The sequence below is a fragment of the Helianthus annuus genome, chromosome 5 (genome assembly GCF_002127325.2).
Source record: "Helianthus annuus cultivar XRQ/B chromosome 5, HanXRQr2.0-SUNRISE, whole genome shotgun sequence".
Lineage (NCBI taxonomy): Eukaryota > Viridiplantae > Streptophyta > Magnoliopsida > Asterales > Asteraceae > Helianthus > Helianthus annuus.
Window position 1 is genome coordinate 87,880,525 of NC_035437.2, and position 20,054 is coordinate 87,900,578.

The 20,054-nt window shown below is 36.4% G+C and overlaps 2 protein-coding genes and 1 non-coding gene across 3 annotated transcripts; 1 reads left to right on the forward strand and 2 right to left on the reverse strand.

Moving 5' to 3' along the window:
* The first annotated feature begins 4,655 nt into the window (after positions 1-4,655).
* TRNAL-CAA lies at positions 4,656-4,739 on the forward strand. Its single transcript has one exon. It is a non-coding gene; the product is annotated as a tRNA-Leu (tRNA).
* A 1,869-nt stretch (positions 4,740-6,608) lies between these two features.
* On the reverse strand, positions 6,609-11,104 carry LOC110940729 (DEAD-box ATP-dependent RNA helicase 51). The gene is made up of 12 exons (XM_022182289.1): positions 10,632-11,104; positions 10,296-10,481; positions 10,010-10,195; positions 9,565-9,648; positions 9,440-9,481; positions 8,764-8,835; positions 8,389-8,688; positions 8,273-8,311; positions 7,361-7,465; positions 7,205-7,273; positions 7,013-7,138; positions 6,609-6,934 (listed from the first exon to the last, which is right to left on the reverse strand). Exons 1-12 carry the CDS (start codon positions 10,989-10,991, stop codon positions 6,767-6,769), a joined length of 1,737 nt encoding a protein of 578 aa, XP_022037981.1. The 5' UTR covers positions 10,992-11,104; the 3' UTR covers positions 6,609-6,766.
* Positions 11,105-17,049: 5,945 nt separating this feature from the next.
* LOC110943293 lies at positions 17,050-17,439 on the reverse strand. The gene has a single exon (XM_022185043.1). It carries the CDS (start codon positions 17,437-17,439, stop codon positions 17,050-17,052), a length of 390 nt encoding a protein of 129 aa, XP_022040735.1.
* Positions 17,440-20,054: the final 2,615 nt, after the last annotated feature.

The following is a 20,054-nucleotide window of genomic DNA, read 5'->3' on the forward strand; positions in this document are numbered from 1 at the left end:
AAACTTCAAGCGTTTCATCTGCGTATCCATTTCCTGGCGAGGCTTCATGAATGTACCTGCATTACTTATCATTCTCAAGGTACACCATTAATAACGTTAATCCTCAATGTGTCTAAATCATACACATATATGTACTTACATACCCACATACATATACATCTACACACGTACATACACTCATACATACCATTAAGCATAACTACATATCCTACTACATACGTACAGTTGGAGTTATAAACATACATACGTGTATACCTACATACATGCTTACCTAACTTCTACATACGTATACAAATGCATACAAGCACACAATCTTGCTTATCTATATATGTACATACTTTAACGAACACGTACTAGATCACGCGTACCTCTTACATAATCATACATTATTAACGTGGGTCTTAGTCTTAGCTTTATAGCCCATAAACATCCAAGGAACCTTCAAAATCATGTTTGGAGAATCCGCCGTAGTCCACGGATATCAAACCGAAGCCCACGGTACATAAATTAACTTAAATAACAAGATTTCAGCTTTTGGGACTGGGGGAGGCCGTCACCGACGCCCCTAGGGCCGTCGGCGACGGGCCTTGCATTTACCCGTAGCCCAAAAACCCGTAGACAGGTAATTAACCCGTCAGCACAAAAACTGATTTTCTAGAGCCCGTCGGCGACGCCCCCATGCCCGTCGGCTACGCCCTCTAGATTTTGCATTTTTCTGCAGCTCCGTTTCGTCGTCCGTACGCACTAAAACGCGCATAACTTTTGAACCGTTTACCCGTTTAACCTCCCGTTTCTTCCTACATGCTTGTAAATTCACATTCTATCATATGAACTTAAAATCCCATATCCGGATTAAGGAAATTCTTAACTTACACTATCGGCTTATTATTCACTTATGAATTATTCGACCCGTTATGGGTATTTATACATTAAAAGGCCTATAACATACAAAACCCTATACTTTACTTTCATAATAGACAAAGACATTACTCTAATCGAATAACTCACTTCCAAATGACTTTTAAGGTCGTTTACCCGAAATCCCCACCAAGGGCGTTTTTGTCAACCTTGCCCCATTATTAACAACAAGCACTACCTTGCATAAGCAACCAATCCTACTTCCTAGTTACGATTCTCAATCACGCATACCTTGCTCGGATCAAAGCTGAGATCCGTTTAATACCTCATCGATATCATACCATTTGTTCCTATTCGACCTCAATTATCATACCTAGTTAAGTTGCATATAGCTTTACATAAATAACTAAGAAGTGATTACGAAATCACTTACCTTGTGCATCCGTGCTCGTAACCGCTTCCTTGCCTCACCTTGACCCGTTAGCCTTCCATGCTTGGTCCATGCTAGTGTGGTTCCTATTCTTTCATGTCGTCATGCCATAATAATGTTAGCATTCATGCTCATTCATATTAATACACATTTTTCAACTCTTATCTACATTGCATTTTACTAACACGCATACGTCATGATTTGTCAACCACATTGTTCAATATCTTCAAAATCCAAATTCGTTATCACGTATAACACATAATTGGTCTAACACATATTCCACGGTCTCTCGATTCCTATATTTGTGTCAAAAATGCCTATCCATGCTATAAATTCTTGGTTGACTTTCAGAAAGTCAACCTTCTAGCATATAACTTCTAACTTTTGAACACGCATTCATATTGATATAGTAGACCATATTAGTGGTATCATATTCATTTCATACATAATGTTGTATGACACATACAACTACATGACCACCTAGTCACATATACAACATACACATAATCAATTCACACATACTTATGTTTTCATAATTCTATATTCGACAACCACACCCTTTAAGAATCAACTTAGCATATTCATAACATCATCCTTTACTAGTAAAGTTATATGCTATTCATTCAATACACGTTCACTTTTAGCCGAAATCAAAGGGATTAGTAGACCACATAGCAAACCTCACCCGTTCAAACACAATGTACAAGCTCCTAATGCATAAACTTGACCAACACATACATTCAACCCGAATTCGCATACAAGTTCCATCTAAGGCACATTTTTCAAGTTAGTAAACTACTAAATTCATCATGATCACTTTCCATACATATAAACCTACAACTTGCATTCAATTCAACATATTTGCTCTCTTAGGCATTTCATCAAACACTTGGTGTGTGTACACCGTTTGATGCACAATGTACAACCAAATCATGCTCTCATTGCTATATCTTACTTTCATTCATCACCACCACTAAGGATTACATAAAATTCATACCATCCTTCAATCTAACCTATAACTACGCATCCCACATCTACTAGATCATCTCATTTACACAAGCTTCACTTTTACAAGATCATCATATATCATCATAGTACATTGAACGAGTGGGTTTCAACCTAATTCATCAATTTACTCAAAGTCTTGCACAATTCGTCTTTCATGTGATGATTCTAACATATGTTCATAGCTAATTTCATCAAATTTCCTAGATAAATCATAACCCACTTTATTCAAGATTATCAAATCATAAAATTTAACTTACTTGCTTGTGAGGAACACATAGGAGAATGAAAATCTTGACACATGCATCCTATTCATCTTCGATTTCCTTATCATTTGGCTGGTTCATGATGAACTAGGGTTTCCCTTTGTTCTTCTTTGTCTGGGCGACACACTCACACACATCAGTGTGTGAGTTTTGTGTTTTAATTGTTATTTATTCATTTCATCTTTCATAGTGCCCAAAATAGTCCCTCAAGTTTCTAATTCCTTATAAATGAGATTAAACTCATTATTTTGTCATGTAATGGCCCACACACTAACCTGGTTACTTTCGATGATTTACTTGTCAATACTTAAATTACTAGTACCTTATTTACTTTCATATGGTAAAACTTACATTTACCACTTTCTTTTATAAAGCATTAACAACAAAACATTATATTATGACTTTTAAAAATTTCGGGGTGTTACAAAATACACCTAAGAGCTTACTGCCATATCCTCTAGAGGTCCTTAACCCTAATCCTACGCCTCCACGAAGTTCTATCTTGGACCATGTCCTCAGAAAGATGCAACTCTAGTAAATCATGCCTGATCTGCTCATCCTATGTCAGTTTGGGTCTGCCTTTTCCTCTCCTCCCCTCCACAGTAAGAGTTTCCACTACTCTAACTGGTGCCGTCGTTTCCCTCCGCTTCACATGCCCAAACCATCTCAATCTCCCCTCCTTAATCTTCTCTGATATACTAGCTACTCCTAATCTTTCCCTAAAAACCACATTTCTTATCCGATCTAACATCGTGTGTCCACACATCCACCTCAGCATCCTCATCTCTGCTACCTCCATCTTGCACGCTTGTGTCTTCTTGATAGCCCAACATTCTGTTCCATAAAGCATAGCTGACCTAACTGCTACCCTGTAAAATTTCCCTTTTAGTTTAGTTGGGAACCTCCTATCGCATAATACCCCACTGGCTGCCCTCCATCTACACCAGCCAGCCTGTATGCGATGGGTTACATCACTATCTATGTCACCATCTCTTTGTACAAACGACCCCAGATACTTAAATCTAGTTACCTGCGGGACCAATTGATCCTCAATGGTGATTTGGGTGTCACCATCTCTATCTATGTCACCATCTCTTTGGTCATTAACAATCTAGAAGCCTTTATCCCATTCCACATCCTTATGAACGTGTAGGATTATCACAAGTCAAACATCGATGTTCCGAGTCTAAGCATCTGAATCTATGTTAATATTTCATTGTTGTGGTTCCAACCGATAATCGATTGGCCAAAGAAACAAGACGAAAACCGGATAGAAATTAGAGAGAAACTTAGATCAATATTTTTCATTCATGCTCTTCAATATGTAACTTACACTAATTTAGGGTCAAGTTATTCTACAAAGGCTTCTAATTGTAAGAAGTTTAAGAAGAATTTATAGAGTGACAAGTGTCCAATAACCTAAAACTAAACCCACTACATCACCACCAAAAACCTAAACACCCACCCCACCCCACCACCACCCAAAAACCTACCCCCCCCCCCACAAAAAAAAAAAAAAAAAAAAAAAAAACTATACCTCACCAAAAAACCCCCAAAAAACCTAACCCCCCCCCCCAAAAAAAAAAAAAAAAACCTAAAAAAACTAAACACCCACCCCCACCCAAAAACCTAAACCCCCACCCCCTCAGCAAAAAAAAAAAAAAAAATTTTTTTTTTTTTAGGGTGGGTGATGTGGGGGGGGGGGTTAGGTTTTTGGTAGTGGTGGATGTTTAAGTTTTTTTTTAGTGGGGTTTTTTTGTGTAGTGAGTTTTTTTAGGTTATTGGACACTTGTCACTCTATAAATCCTTCTTACACTTCTTACAATTAGGATCCTTTATATTTGATCCTAATCCCACTAATTTAAATATGCAAATAAACTACTTCTTGCTGAAGTTTAGGAAATCATGCATGCAAAATAGAAAAGTGGCCCTATTCTAATGCAAACGAAACTACTACGTGGGAAGAGTGAGATCAATGGGTCTTGACCAAAACTTGTGTGGCACGTATCATTCATCTGATGGTTTATTTATTATTTCAATTTACTTTGTTGAGTTTTGATTAATAAAAGTTATCTTTGGAAATGATAATCATATAAGTCAGGATGGCCGAGTGGTCTAAGGCGCCAGACTCAAGTTCTGGTCTTCGAGAGAGGGCGTGGGTTCAAATCCCACTTCTGACATTTATTTTGCTTTTTATTTCTACGGGAAAGGCACTTATTCTTTGGTCTGTCGTCACTTTCAGTCCACTATATTGCCAAGTGTAGTGAACAAATATCATAATTCTGCTGAACAAAGAAGCACAACCAATACCATGGTCGTATGGTGTATCGACTATCAAGGATGTGCGATTAACGATCATAAAAGAAAACTTCACAAAAGTGTGTAAAAGGCCCCATGATCGATACGCAGATGACTATAACTCCAAAGTTGATGCAACAGTCGTGCATCGATTGCCCGATAATTGTAGGAACTGAAGCAAACCAGCTGCTCCATTATCGATGCCGTGGCCTGATCCTGGATCGATTGTCCAACCGCCAGGACATACAGATCAACCTTCATATGCTTAATTAAGATTGATTATCGGCAACGCCAAGATCAAGAAAAATAAAGTATCAAGTGATAACACAACATTAATAAACACCAAAAGGTACATGATGAAAGATCACTTAACAAAGTGTCACAATGTTTTAACAAAAGCTTTTAAATAAAAACTGTTTAGCATCATTTTTTATTAAATCTGTTAGTATTTCAAACTTAAACCCAGTTCAAAGTGGGTGCTTGAATAGATACGGAAATGACCAACACTATGTAGTGTTGTAAGAATCGCTAGACGCTAGTCGGTCGGTGGGGTACCGACTAGCGATTAATAGGGGATTAATCGGATCAGGATTTTTATATGTAATTTTTAGTTATACACACACACACACACACACTTTTTATATAGTTCTTAAAGTAGACATGTTTTAACCTCTCATTGACCTATTTTTTAAAGTAATTGACGTTAATTTATAAGGCTTCGTCGAAATTTAGCCGGAATCTAGCCAAATATTGGCCAGAATAGGACCACCTTTGACCGCCTATCGATTAATCGGTCATTAATCGGTAAAGCTCCGATTAGTGATTAATCAGAGACGAGTCAGGATTTTTACAACCATGATTCTATGGACGAAAACAAAGGTTTTTTTTCCTGGTAAAGTATATCTTACATTTTGAGCAAAATGTATCACCCTAAAAAAGTATATCTTACATTTGAGCAAAATGCATCAACCTAAATTAGGTCAAATGACAGTACTAACATGTACCAGCATATTACATCTAATCAAGAAATTCAGTTACATTTTAATTCAATATAGACTGCTTATGTATCCTCATCGAATGCCCTTGTTAAGTGTGGAGTGGTTATTGACGAGACGACCTGCATTCTTTGTAACTCGGGTGAAGAAAATGTTGATCTGTTTGTTAATGACGACACGACCTGACTTGAACAAACGAGTCAGGATCTTTTCACCAGATGTATCATTGCTGCCCAAGTTTGGTTGGCGGTTTCTAGATGGTGCAAGATTGCTCCTGTCATCGCGGCGTCGGTCAAGGAAGTTCTGGAAGTGCACAATCAGGTTGGTCTTGCGGGTAAAGCCAGAGACGTTTTCTGCGGGATTGTGAGAGTGGCTTGCTGGTGCATTTGGCGCTCAGGTTCGATAATAAACAGGTGAAGGTGGCCAAGATCATCAGTGATATCAAATCGCTTGGTTCCATTAGATTAGTAATAGGAGTAAAGATAGAAACTTATCTTGGGAAGATTAGTGTAGCTTTGTGAATATGTAGTCCGTTCTTTTGTTGTTTGGCCGCCCCGTTTTGGGGTTTGGTCGGTTGTGGTTAATGAAATTTTCTTTCCAAAAACAAAAAGTGGAGGCAAATATCAAGAGGTTCAAGGTATTAAGAACTACGGTTTCTACAACTTTTCTTGTAACTGAAGTGATTCTTTCCATATTATTTATTAGGTACAAAGACGAAAAAATGAACCTACCTCTACACTCTTTGTGGTCGGTTTGTTTTAAACTTAAACAGCGACGTCTTAAATTGTATGCAAACTCATCCTTGGTGCACAAATGAACCATTCAATCAACCTTAACCGGTGTACAGTATAAAAGAAAAACACTTGTAACAAAATTAAAGTCAAAACTGGGCACAGCGGCAGTCAGGCTGCTAATTAATATCTTACAACTTGGGTTTTGTCATCACGGTTTCTGCCATATGGATTGCTTTCACTAAATCCATTTCGGCTTCTTTGTGATTTTTGCCTGAATTTTGATGCATTGCTGTCTATGTTCAGGTTTACCTTTGGAGGATCCGAAAAGCAGAATGACGCTGCAACTGCCTGCAATCAATAACCAATAAATACTATTATTTAATCACCTAAATTCACACATGCATTCCATTTTGGTGAAAAACATACCTGTGTATCCAGGTGGTGAACATTAAAGATGTCCTTCATGGAGTGTGAGTTATAAGCTAACAAGTATGATCTGTATGCATCTTTAGCTGATTTGTTCAAGTAATAGTTGGTGCCAACCAATTTTTCCTGCATTAACAAACATGTCAAACAAAACAATTTCTATACGCATGATAGAGGCGAACAAGTACATACCAGGTGAGACTGCACATCAGCCATCTTCTTTTCATCAAACTCGTACTCCTTAACTGGTACTTTTGCAGCCTAACACGATTAATTACAAGTTGAGACAAAAATTATAGTTATAATTATAATTAATACTAAAACAAAAAATGTTACTTCTCAACACACCTTAAGGTAGCGAAGAAACTGCACCTCTTCCGGGATAAGGAAAAGTAAAGCATTTCCTTTTGCACCTTCTCCACGAGCCGTACGACCCACTCGATGAATGTATTCCTGAAATTAGATGAAAAGTGTAACATGTACACGCAACCCAACAATATAAAAAAAATACAATTACTAAATCAACTGAAATGAACAGTTGATTTATTATATTATATTCATATCTTTTTTTTAATATATATTAATATATTCATATCTTAATATATTATTAATTATTATTATTATTTCCTTTATTTTCTAAGTTGGATAAGCTTGGTCTCAACCAATACTGGTATCGGAAATCCCGGTACGGTCCAGTTCATTATCGGTACATGAAGGTAAAAATCGGCACCAAACTGATACAGAAAACGCCAAAAGTCGGTACCGGATTGAGTTTGAAAATCTTTGAGTTCGGGAAATTCGGTACTGCTAGACAGTACCATTTACTCATCCCTGATCAGAGCTGATGGCAACTGGTACCGAAAATACCGGTTACGGTACCGGTATATGAAGGTAAAAATCGGTAGCGAACCGGTACTAGAAATGCCAAAAGTCGGTACCAAATTGGTACTTAGGATCCTTCTGTTCGGGAAATTTCGTACCGGTGCCCAGTATTATTTGCTCATCTCTGAGACTCTGACCACGGGTTTCATACCAACAGCAACATTAACATACAACTTTTTTGGTTGATTTTCTTTCGATTATTTTTTATTGCTTTTTACATTTTTTTTATTCTTCTTAGTGGTTTCGTGTGCAACGCGCTCATAGTGATTTTAAAACACATGTAAACACAGACTAAATAACAAAAGAAGTTCGCCGCAACGCGGCTAGGGTGATAAACCTAGTAGAGGTGTAAAAAGAATAAAAGATTAAGATAAACACCTTTGGTTCATCTGGAGGATCATACTGCACAATCCAGTCCTATATCGCAAACCAAAAAAAACATTATTGAGAAATATTTTATCTACAGAAAGTGATTGCGGGTCTCATCGACATACCACAGCAGGGATATCGAGACCACGAGCAGCAACATCAGTACACAGCAAGATTCCTTTCTCTGCTTTGCAAAAGTCAAAGAATGTGGAAGTTCGTTTCTGCTGCTTTTGCTTCCCGTGAATATCAAAACAATCCATTTGAATATACTTGAGAAGCTCAGAGTGAAACTTAACCGAATTGCATGAAGAAAAGAAAACCATCACTTTCTTTGACAGATTCCTTTTCAAGAAAGAGTAAAGAAGTATGAATCTCTTTGCACTTGGCACCACGCAATAACCTTGTTGCAAACCTTCATTCGTCACCTAAAACATCCACCATAGTGAGCAACAACAATCAACATAAAACATAACAAAGAAAATAGTTGTTTTTTTTTTTACCCTGGATCTCCCATTATCTACGTCAATATACACCGGAGTAGTTTGAAATGATAAGCGCGCAAGATCCTCGACCTGAACATAGACAGTGGATTAAAAAAATATAACAAGGATCAAAGCTGAGATATATAAACTATCCTTTGCTGTATGAAGGTCGTATAACTTACAGAGATAAAAGAAAAATTAATTATACATTAATGTGGTTGCGGAGTGATGAAAATATTATTACATAATATATCAAAAATGGGTTATTATAGGATATATTTCTTGTTGAAGTCCTTCAAAGAATCAAATTATTAATCGTTTATCTCATAACCAAATAATACCCTTCCCCTTATGCCATTACAATATATATATATATCCACTTAAAAAATAATTTTGAAGGTTGTGTAAATTGCATGGGTAAAAATGAAGGAAACTATAAAAAATAGTTTTGAAGGTTGTGTAAATTGCATGGGTAAAAATGAAGGAAACTACGAAAACAAAAATCAACTGTGTAAATGCATTCCTGAATAAGTGGTGAAAAACTAAAACAGCAAACATTTTAACACGAATGGAATGAATGAAATACTTGAGCTCTTTAATTTAGAAAATAGAAGTTAAACTATAGCGACAACAGAAAAAATAACTAAAGCCAAAACAAAAAGATAACAATTCACAACTATTTGAATTCAGTTACCTTCTTTGTTTGAGTGGCAGAAAAAAGAGCAGTTTGCCTTGTCTGCATATTTTAAAACCGCAGTTTAGTTCAAAATGCAAGAAGGCAACTATATTGAGTTACAATAAACATGCAATAAAGCATACCTTTGGTAAGATTTTAATTATCTGCTTCATTTCTTCTTCAAAGTTGGCTTCCAAAATTCTATCCGCTTCATCAATCACAAAGCACTGCAAAATCCAAATTAGAATTTTGAAAAAAGAAAATGAAAATATGATGCCCAGGGTCGACTAATAACTTGGATCAATTTAGGATGAACAATTAATATGAGTACGCACAAGATTTGTGCAGGGACTCCTTAGAAGAACAAGGATGAACGGCACGCCACAAAACACACTTATATTACACACAAATGCCGTACATGTATGGGGTACTTATACCCTTACAATACCGCGCTTATCAGCGGGTATTTGTTAATGAAACATTGCGTCCTAGAACCCGCATCTTTTCTGCCGATTTTTACTCTCTATTTGACCTTTTTTTGTTGATCAAAACTGCACGGTTTCTGACATAAAAAAAAAGAAAGTATACCTTAAGGTTCTTATAGATAAAGCCTTTGGTGTTCTGGAGATGATCAAGAAGTCGACCAGGGGTAGCTACCAACAAATTTACTCCCTTCACAATCCGCTCAGCTTCTCCTTTTCGGGCTGCACCGCCAATTACCAGCCCAAGAGTTTGTGAGTGATACTTGAGAAGGTCCTTGGCGACTGCATGAGTCTGTACCAGAAAATAATATTCCCTTGAAATTACTATATGAAACTCTTTATCATGATTACTAAATGAAGCGCATTTATTTATTTTTTATGCAGTCATGTACCTGTATTGCGAGCTCCCTTGTCGGGCAAATGACAACAACACCAGTCCCGTTTCGAGGAGCAAAGCGAGCATGATATAACAGCTCAACTGCTGGTACAAGAAAAGCTAGAGTTTTACCAGAACCTGTTCTTGCAGCTCCGAGAACATCACTTCCTTCCAAAAGAGGAGGAATTGATCTGGCTTGAATCTGCAATCATAATCAGACGTCAAAGTTTTGCGGTACCGGTAACGAACGTACCGGGTATATTTGCGGATTTTCGGTACCGGTACTTTCGGTTCCGGTACCGGTCAAACACTAATATGCAGATTGATTGATTGATTGAATTGAAAAGTATACCTGAGTCATATACTTAAAGCCCATATCCAAAATGGCTTTCATCGTTGGATCAGACAACGGCAAAGCAGTAAACGGATCGTTGCTCATGATCCCAGACTTCTTCTTCTTCACCTCCTCCTCCTCCTCCTCTTCTTCTTCTTCAGTCGCTTCTTCTGTGTCCAAACCTTCATCCGTCTCTGTCTTATCTTCTACAATCGCCTTATTTTTCTTCTTCTTCTTCTCTTCCTCATCTGCCTTAACATGAGCTACTGCTAAATCCGATTCTTCACCTCCAGTCTTTTTGTTCTTGTTCCTCTTTCGTTTCTTGCTTTCAACTTTGGAATTAGAATTAGGGTTTTCCTCTGACACTGCCATAGCCATCACTGTCTCTGACGAGCGACTGCTAATTTAAACGATACACCACAGATTTATTTACTTTAAGTAACAAACAAATGACAGCCCAAAATTAGGGTTTAAGGGGACTTGAATATACTCAATTGAACCGGTGTTTAGACTTTAGAGCATGGTTATGACCTTATTTTGGGTGTTTTGTGTTATGTGACAGCTCAGTTAGTAATGGGGTATTATAGGGCGTTTTCTAAAATGGGTGTAGTGATAGTGGGGATGTAAGAATTGTGGGACATTATTAAATAAAATAAAAAAAAACCAACAAAAAACTATTGGACAAGAAAAAAGAAGATTAAACATCATTGATCAAGCCCCTACTTCTCCGGCGTGATTCAAAACACGCTGTCGGACTTTTTTTGAAAGAAAACGTCCAAACACGCCCATGGGGGCGGCCTTGCCGGCGTTTTGGGGCGGGATTGGGCGGGATTGAGGGCAAAAAATGCCCATTACAATTGGTCTTATAATAAACGGGTTTTTAGCACCTATACGCGTTGCGCCGAGACTGTTAAACTAGACAAAACGTATATGTTAAAACATTTAACCACGTAAGCGTGTCATTGACAATTATGTAAACGAAACCATAGCATTGGTTCGTTATGATCCAGTCACTCACTACAACAACCAAAAAGTATTTACATAGATCAAGAAATATAAAAAGCAATACTACTACCAATATAGATTATAAGTGATATTTATATAAATTGATTTTTGTTATAATATAACAAGGATTAACACAAGATTAGTACTAAAAATTTAAGAACTTTAGAAATGTTATAAGAGAAAGAAGAAGAGAGTTGTATAACTTATAAAAATGTATACATAAGGTGCATTTTTTCTTCTACCTTGAGCTAGTATTTATACTACAAAAAGATTAACTATTTGGTGGACAAGGTTAACAATTTGGTGGACAAGATTAACTATTTAGTAGACAAGGGTTACCCATAAGTTTGACAAAGAGTTCACCCACTTGCTTGGGTAAAATCTTAGAGGTAAATCTTGATCTACATGGTAAACTCTATGTGATATTCATACACTCCCCCTTGGATGACACTTTGCAAACTTCGGGGTCTTTAAGTACCGCCTCATTAAAAACCTTGCTAAAGAAAAACCCAGTGGGAAAAAACATTAGCTGAGGGAAAAAGAGTGCAGTCTATAGCTCCCCCTCAAGTTTGCAATTTGCAAGGAATCACATTCTCCGTACATGACGCATGCCAATGTCATGAACATGTTTCCTGAAAGTTGCTGTAGGTAGTGCTTTTGTGAAAAGATTGGCTGAATTATTGCTGGATTGGACATATCTCATCTCGACCTGGTTGTCTTTAATAAGGTCCCGAGTATATGCAAAGAATCTTGGTGGTATATGTTTTGTTCTGTCACTTTTGATATACCATCCTTTCATTTGAGAGACACGGGCGGCATTATCTTTATGGATAGGAGTTGGACTTCGATCTTTCTCTAACCCACAAGAAGTCACTATGTGTTGTGACATAGATCTTAGCCATACACATTCTCTTGAAGCTTCATGTAGTGCAATGACTTCAGCATGATTTGAGGATGTTGCAACAAGTGTTTGTTTCTGAGAACGCCATGAAATCGCAGTTCCCCCGTTCATAAATACATATCCAGTTTGAGATTTTGCTTTATGAGGATCAGATAAATAACCTGCATCTGCATAACCAACTAACCCTTCTTTTGAATCGTTAAGATAAAACAAGCCTAAATCAACAGTGCCTCGAAGATATCGAAGAATATGTTTAATCCCATTCCAGTGCCTTTTAGTAGGAGCTGAACTAAATCTTGCTAACAAGTTCACTGCAAAAGAAATGTCAGGTCTCGTACAATTCGTAAGATACATAAGTGCTCCAATTGCACTAAGGTATGGTACTTCTGGACCAAGAACTTCTTCGTTGTCCTCACAAGGACGAAATGGATCATTTTCGACATTAAGTGATCTAACGACCATTGGAGTGCTTAAAGGATTTGCCTTGTCCATATTGAAACGTTTCAACAGCTTTTCGGTATAATTCGTTTGATGCACAAGTATTCCATTGCTCATATGTTCAATTTGTAAACCAAGACAATATTTGGTTTTTCCAAGGTCTTTCATTTCAAATTCTTTCTTTAAAATAATAATTGCTTCATGAATTTCTTTTTGCGTCCCAATTATATTTAGGTCATCAACATATACGGCTATGATCACATATCCTGATGTTGACTTCTTAATAAAGACACATGGACATATAAGATTATTTGTATAACCTTTACTTGTCAAATACTCGCTCAAACGATTGTACCACATCCTTCCAGATTGTTTCAACCCATATAAAGATCTTTGTAATTTGATCGAATACATTTCTTTGGGTTTTGAACTTAACGCTTCAGGGAGTTTAAATCCTTCCGGAACTTTCATATAGATCTTACTATCAAGTGATCCATACAAGTAAGCTGTAACGACATCTATAAGACGCATTTCTAACTTTTTAGAAACTGCTAAGCTGATTAAGTATCTAAAGGTTATTACATCCATAACGGGAGAATATGTTTCTTCATAGTCGATCCCTGGTCTTTGTGAAAAACCTTGAGCTACAAGTCTCGCTTTATATCTTGTAACCTCGTTTTTCTCATTTCGTTTTCGTACAAAAACCCATTTATATCCTACAGGCTTTACAGCCTTAGGTGTAACAATAATAGACCCAAAAACCTTTCGTTTGTTGAGTGAATCTAATTCAGCTTGCATAGCGCCTTTCCATTTATCCCAATCATGTCTATTTTGACAATCATTGACAGATTTTGGTTCAGGATCATCATCTCCACCCATGATGTCACTTGCTATAGAATAAGAAAATATGTCATCAATAGGGCTGTAAACGAACCGAACGTTCAGTGAACAGTTCGTGAACTATTCGGCGGGAAGTTCGTTTATGTTCGTTCGATTAGCTTAATGAACGAACGCGAACAAAAAATTTCGTTCGGTTAGCTTAGCGAACGAACACGAACACAGGTCTCGTTCGTTCGACTGCGTTCGTGAACGTTCGGTAATATGTTCGTTTGATTATATTAAAAAAATAAGTAATATACCTTTTATCTAAACATATTGAAAACTTAGAACCCTATTTTTTCTAAGTTAGCTAAAATTTGGATATTCTAAGACATTTTTGGGGATAATTATGTCTAAGTTAGTTAAATTTTATTCATCGTTTGGTGGCGTGGTAAACTTCTTGTGTTTTGATTTATCATTTGATGGTTGTATTTAACTACTTATATCCAATGTTTAAGGATAACAATGTTTTCATTTTTTTTATTTTCAAGTTAAATATTCGTTTGCGTTCATTTTTATTTGCTTGCGTTCGTTTGTGTTCGAGACCAGTGTTCACGAACTGTTCGTGAACAATTGAATTTCCTTAACGAACGAACACGAACATAAACTTATGTTCGGTATGCGTTCGTGAACAGTTCACGAACATGATAATTTCCTTAACGAACGAACACGAACATGACATTGTTCGTGTTCGTTCGGTTCGTTTACAGCCCTAGTCATCAATATTTTCCATTTCATATCGGTTCCATATGATATGTGTATGACCATAGTTGATTGATATCTCTTTGTTAGTATCATCAACATCTATCTCATGAGAGGTTTCGGTATTTACTGTTTTATCAAGGTCATTCTCTTTGTGGTCAATTTCTTTTACAAGTGCTTTTCTTTTTCGTGGATTCTTATCCTTTGAACCGATTGGTCTTCCACGTTTTAAACGTTTTTGAGATTCATGAGCTATCTTATTATCTATTGCCTTACTTGGGATCTCAACTCGAGCTGGAGCATTAGCAGCTGGTATATGAGATTTTGTAACTCTGTTTGTATCAGTAAAAGCATCAGGCAATTGATTTGCAATGTCTTGCAAGTGTATTATCTTTTGAACCTCTGTCTCACATTGTTTTGTTCTTGGATCAAGATGAGACAATGAAGGCACACACCATGAGACATCATTTTCTCGTTTTTTTTTTCTCCCCCTAATGCTGGGAACATTGCCTCGTTAAAATGACAGTCATCAAAACGTGCTTTAAATACATCACCTGTTAAATGTTCAAGATATCATATGATGGAGGCTGTTTCATATCCAACATATATTCCCAACCTTCTTTGAGGTCCCATTTTTGTGCGTTGTGGTGGTGCAATAGGAACATACACTGCACACCCAAAAATTTTAAGGTGGGAAATGTCTAGCTCATGCCCAGAAACAAGTTGTAGTAGGGAGTGCTTATGATTTGCACTTGGTCTCACACGAATCAGCGATCCAGCATGTAAAATTGCATGACCCCAAATCGACACAGGAAGTTTTGTTCTCATTATTAATGGTCTAGCGATTAGCTGTAAACGTTTGATCAATGATTCAGCTAAGCCATTTTGTGTGTGTACATGAGCAACAGGGTGTTCGACAATAATTCCCACAGACATACAATAATCATTAAAAGCATGTGACGTAAATTCACCAGCATTATCAAGTCTCACCCTTTTAACAGTGTAATCAGGGAAATGTGCTCGTAGTTTGATAATTTGAGCAAGAAATTTTGCAAAGGCAACATTACGAGTTGATAATAAAGAGACATGAGACCATCTATTGGATGCGTCTATCAAGACCATAAAATATCTAAACGGTCCACATGGTGGATGAATTGGTCCACATATATCACCTTGAATTCTTTCAAGAAACATTGGTGATTCCTTGTCAACTTTTAAGGATGAAGGCCTTGTAATTAGTTTTCCAAGTGAACAAGAGGTACATAGAGGCATTTTATCTGATTGGGGGATCTTTTGATATTTCAATGGATGTCCATGTGTGTTTTCAATAATTCTTTTCATTATTGTAGATCCTGGATGGCCTAGTCTGTCATGCCATAAGTTAAATGTCTCAGGATCACAAGAACTTTCCTTTACTGCCATATGTGCTTGAGGCACATTAATGTGTGTATAATGCAAACCAGAGTGGAGCATTGGCAGTTTTTCCAATATATGGTCTTTGCTCATGATGTGTAAATCTTTCTTGTTATCAACAGTCCTTGACTGAGTATCATATCCGTTATGATATATGTTTTTGAAACTCAACAAGTTTCTTGTTGATTTTGGGGAAAATAAAGCATTCTCTATTAAGAGCTTTGTACCATTTGGTAATATTAAATTAGCTTTTCCCACTCCTTCTATCAAGTTTGTAGGACCTGATATTGTATCAACGGTTCCTTTTGTTGGTTTCAACTCATAAAAATATTTCTTAGATTTAAGTATAGTGTGTGTGGCTCCACTATCCGCTATACATATATTTGCATCATTTGTCTGCTCTTGTGCTCCAGTGGTATTCATTTTAATCTTGAAAATATAAAGAGAAATCATAATAAGTGTATAACGAAGGCATTGTGAATTATTTTATAATAAGAAGTTTATTTATTTGTTGAAAACGTTACATGAAAAGAAATACTACTGAAACATAATAAAGATGCTTATAATAAAGGAAAATACATAATTGTTGCATATAATTATTATAGTTTAGCAACATTCGTTTCAGAGTTCCATGTTATTGTTGAAGTCGGCGACATTCAGTTCGACGTTGATATCATTAAAATTATCCACATGGTTCATCTCCTTTTCTTTTCTTTTCTTTTCTTTTGAGAGAGGCTTGGTAAAGTTCACATAAATGTGAAGGTATACGACAAGCCTTTGACCAATTGTTTGCACTTCCACATCTGAAATAAGAAGTGCCAATGTTTTCGGACCTACCAGCTTCATTCTTTTGTTATACTGGTTGGGATTGGTATTTTGTGGCATGTGGTAATTGGGGGTTCTTTGATTTCGACCACGACCACGACCGCGACCACGTCCACGACCATGGGAATTACCTCGGAAATTATTATTTCTTTTGAAGGAATAATTGCGACCATTACCTTTACCAAAATGGCCACGGCCACGGCCTCGTCCCCATTTTCTTCCAGAGTCTTTAGTATCATCATTAATAATAGCATTTGCTTCTGGAATGGCTAATTATCCAGTGGGACGAGCTTGAGGATTTTTCATTAGTAGCTCATTGTTTTTCTCTGCTACGAGGAGAAATGAATTTAGATCAGAATATCTTTGAAACTTTTGCAACCGATATTGTTGTTGCAAGTTTATATTTGATGCATGAAATGTAGAGAAAGTTTTCTCCAACATATCTTCCTCCGTAACAGTTTGTCCACAAAATCGGAGCGTTGAGCATATCCTGAACAAAGCAGAGGTGTATTCATTCACCTTTTTAAAATCTTGGAACCTGAGATTGTTCCATACATCTCTAGCAGTGGGAAGTAAAACTTCTCTTTGATTATCAAATCTGCTTTTTAAATCTTCCCACAAAACGTATGGATCCTCAAAATTTGAATATTCAAATTGCAACATCTCATCAATGTGTTTATGGAGGAAGACATCAGCTTTTGCCTTGTCTTGATCTGCTACAATCGTTCCACTCCGTTATCGTTTCCAAAACACCCATTGACTTGAGATGTCGCTTAACATGTGCCGTCCACAGCATATAATTTTCTCTGGTGATATTAAGAGCCGGGAATTCAATTTTTGCGATGTTTGTCATTTTGTTGCTAAACATAAATAAGATAAATATTAAAATCTAAATACTCATTAAAAATGAGAAAACATATAAAGGTACAGCTATAAACAAATAAATGAATACATAAGTACTGAAAATATGAGGTGGAAGCTCATATATTAAGGTCGGCAACAATATTAATATTATGCCGGCCAATATTAAAATCGGGTGAATCATCTTCGAAATTTTTTCTTGAATAACTTTGAGAAGAAGAGTGTTTGCTGTGGAAAAAATGAGATTGATAATTGGTTATTTATAGTGGCAAATTATAACCGTTTTATAGCCATTGTACAACGGTTATATATATATATATATATATATGTATATGTATATGTATATGTGTATGTATATATAATAAATGATATATTAAGGAAATGTTATTTTATAAGATATAGAATTAGGATGTATAATAATAAGAATAAAAATGTTAGTATACATGAATGTAAACTCTAAATTAAATGTTAGTATGTGCGTATAAATAAAAGTTAGATGCATAAATAAATACAAGTGCTATCAAGTCTTTCAGTCTCTTTATTTTATTTTTTTTTTCATTTTTTTTAAGTGTGGGACTTAATTGTTTTTATGATAGGAGTGTCTGGATAACAGGGTCTCCTAAAGGAAAACAATCCCGCGATACATAAAAAGACATGTTACGTTTTTGTAGTCCAACAATGATCGTATGTCCATCGTAAGATACATCTACACTGGTATTAGTTTATCATAACAATTATAGTTTATATATTAATCAAATACTTACTTTTATTATAATTGCTTGAACGTTTCCTTGGCTAGAGTCTCGTGCTGATAACGTGTTATAATATAACAAGGATTAACACAAGATTAGTGCTAAAACTTTAAGAACTTTAGAAATGTTATCAGAGAAAGAAGAAGAGAGTTGTATAACTTATAAAAGTGTATACATAAGGTGCATTTTTCCTTCTACCTTGAGCTAGTATTTATACTACAAAAAGATTAACTATTTGGTGGACAAGATTAACTATGTAGTAGACAAGGGTTACCCATAAGTTTGACAAAGAGTTCATCCACTTGCTTGGGTAAAATCTTAGAGGTAAATCTTGATCTACATGATAAACTCTATGTGATATTCATAACAATTTTGTTAATATAAATGATTTTGATATAACATAATAATTTTTTTCATATAAACAATTGGGAAAAACTCAAACTCAGCACCACATGGTATGAAAGGAAACATGAATTCCAATACAACCACTTAGGTTATATTCATATAAACAATTAAAGTAATTAGTTTATACTAAGAAAATAGATTATTATTATTATTATTTTAATCAAAGAGTAAATCTGTTCATAGAATTTTTTTTATATATAAAATAATTGTTTCATTCCAATTACCAGGGCAAATTACATAAGGATAGCAGGTAGACGAGCAACATACCGCGTCACCATCCCCTTCTAAGGGTATGTTTGGCATGGAGCTTTTAGGAGCTTTTAAGAGCTTCTAGCTTTAAGCTTTTAAGAAAAAGCTCTTATTCAATAAAAAACCTTGTTTAGTTGAAGGAGCTTGAAGCTTTTAGGTTAGGAGCTTGAAGCTTTTTGTTGAACGCTCCTACTAGTAGCGTTTAGAAGAAGCTACAAGCTTTTAGGAAAAAAATGACTTTTTTAACCTCTAAATATAATGAACTTTTTAATGAACGAACGTTTTAAATTTTTAGTTATGTCCATTTTGGTCATTTTATACATGTCATTAAAAGCTCCAGCTACTCTGCCAAACACCGGATATATCTAAAAAGCTACAGCTACAGCTACAGCTACCAGCTAACAACTTCCAGCCACCAGCCACCAGCTACCAGCTTCCAGCCACCAGCCAACAGCTACTTTTGCCAAACATACCCTAAATAGAAAACCCTAATCTACTAAAATCAAAGTTCGCACCTGAGGGGTCATAAATCAGTTAGAATAGAGAGGCCTTTTTGACATGGTTTTCAAAAACCATGTGCTGTAACATGACTACATCTCTCTCCTTCTCTCTCCCTGTCATAATCATTAACATAATACCAAAAAATTTCCACCACCACCAATCACCATTGACCGTAGCACCACCACCACAACACCACCCTCGCAGCACTACCACCACCACCGCACAACCATTACGCAGCAGCAACCCCACCACTGCAGCACCACCACCACCACAAAACCACCAACAAACCGTCGCATTCAGCTCTATAATCACAAATCTTGTGTCTCATCTGTCTATCTATAAACCCCAAACTTTTCATATCTCTGTAGGATCACCGCCACAATACCACCACCGTGACCTTTTCCGTTATCCCTCAAAAAAACCAAAATCCACCACCTTTGACAACCATCTACACATGAGGGCCGCAACCACCACGACAACCGTTCGCTACATCATCGATCACCATCACTC

Coding starts and splice junctions, on each gene's coding strand:
- LOC110940729 (XM_022182289.1), bottom strand. CDS start 10,991: ATGGCTATGGCAGTGTCAGAGGAAAACCCTAATTCTAATTCCAAAGTT. Junction 10,482..10,631: donor GCTTTAAGTATATGACTCAG/GTATACTTTTCA, acceptor TTATGATTGCAG/ATTCAAGCCAGATCAATTCC. Junction 7,274..7,360: donor AGTTTCTTCGCTACCTTAAG/GTGTGTTGAGAA, acceptor TAATCGTGTTAG/GCTGCAAAAGTACCAGTTAA.
- LOC110943293 (XM_022185043.1), bottom strand. CDS start 17,439: ATGTTGCAATTTGAATATTCAAATTTTGAGGATCCATACGTTTTGTGG.